The sequence below is a fragment of the Malurus melanocephalus genome, unplaced genomic scaffold, assembly GCF_030028575.1.
Source record: "Malurus melanocephalus ecotype Western Australia unplaced genomic scaffold, MMel_1.1 scaffold_453, whole genome shotgun sequence".
In the NCBI taxonomy this organism is placed as follows: Eukaryota; Metazoa; Chordata; class Aves; order Passeriformes; family Maluridae; genus Malurus; species Malurus melanocephalus.
In genome coordinates this window covers 191,042-192,147 of record NW_026623685.1, presented here as the reverse complement: position 1 = coordinate 192,147, position 1,106 = coordinate 191,042, and the positions used below count along the sequence as shown (strand labels likewise).

The 1,106-nt window shown below is 60.0% G+C and overlaps 1 protein-coding gene across 1 annotated transcript in view; it reads right to left on the bottom strand.

Annotated features, from left to right (window-relative positions):
* The window catches only part of DNAH17 (dynein axonemal heavy chain 17), a 35,080-nt gene that overhangs the window by 17,313 nt on the left and 16,661 nt on the right, over window positions 1-1,106 (bottom strand). Inside the window, exons 39-41 of the mRNA XM_057380493.1 lie at window positions 690-885; window positions 333-460; window positions 101-249 (exon numbers count right to left, since the gene is read on the bottom strand). Coding sequence (XP_057236476.1) covers window positions 101-249; window positions 333-460; window positions 690-885 — 473 coding nt within the window. The remainder of the gene's footprint in view (window positions 1-100; window positions 250-332; window positions 461-689; window positions 886-1,106) is intronic.

Genomic DNA, 1,106 nt, shown 5'->3' with positions numbered 1-1,106 from the left:
CATCCCATCCCATCCCATCCCATCCCATCCCATCCCATCCCATCCCATGGATCCCATCCCATCCCATGGATCCCATCCCATTTCTCCCTGGCAAGCTCACGGGTTCCAGCCCAGGTCAGTGGGGTTGATGTAGAGGATTCCAGCCCGGGACACGGTGGCTGGCGTGGCTGTCCGCAGGTGGCTGATCTCGAAGATGAGCCGCATGGTGGGAGTGAGGGGGATGCGCTCGTTGCTGGCCAAGGTGAGAACCTGGGGGAGGGGGCTCATTGTGGGGGATTCCTGCAGATGGTCCCCCCAAGCAAGCAAAGGCCCTGGGGTGTGATGGCACCAACCTTATTGTCATCCATGACTGTGTTGAGGGACTCGATCCACATGGGATCAATGTCTCCATCCAGGATGATCCATTTGGGCCCATCATGGGTGATGTTGGCCAGGTCACGCATTGCTGTGGAGAACAGACCTGCCCCACAGAAAGACAGGCGTTGTTCCTCTCCAGACATGGCCCTTTGCTACAGGACACGTGGGATTGGTGCTCCCATGAGCATTGCTTCTCCTCCCACTCCAGGACAGAGCCAGCCCCAAGGAAACTCTGCCCATKCCATSTCACATCCCATAAGCTGAGCTCCCCAAGGAAACTCTKCCCATTCCATCTCACATCCCAYAAGCTGAGCTCAGCRCTGSTGTCTCACCATCCTTCCACTCCCGTGTGGCCGGGTGAATGACCCCAAACAGCTCATCACAGGTCACGGCTTTGGGGTCGAGGTCCACGGTGACCGGCCTCCTCTTCAGCATTTGGTACGTCTTGTTGAGCGACTTCAGCACCTGTGGGGAGGGGATGGAGCTGCTGAGCTGCTGATCCAGGGGCAGCCTCTGGCACAGAGCTGCCACCTGAACTGCTCCAGGGAGAGCCCCTGCCCTCCCTCTGCAGAGCCAGCTCTGCACGGGGCATGTGGCACTGCTGTCACCCTGCCAGCACTGCTGTCACCCTGCCAGYGCCRCAGCACRCACAGSATCAGAGTGTGTCCCTGCTGCTCCYKTCTCTGGGCAGCCCTGAGCTGTGCACCCCACACCTGCTCAGCTCCATGGGCTCAGGGCTGGCACACACA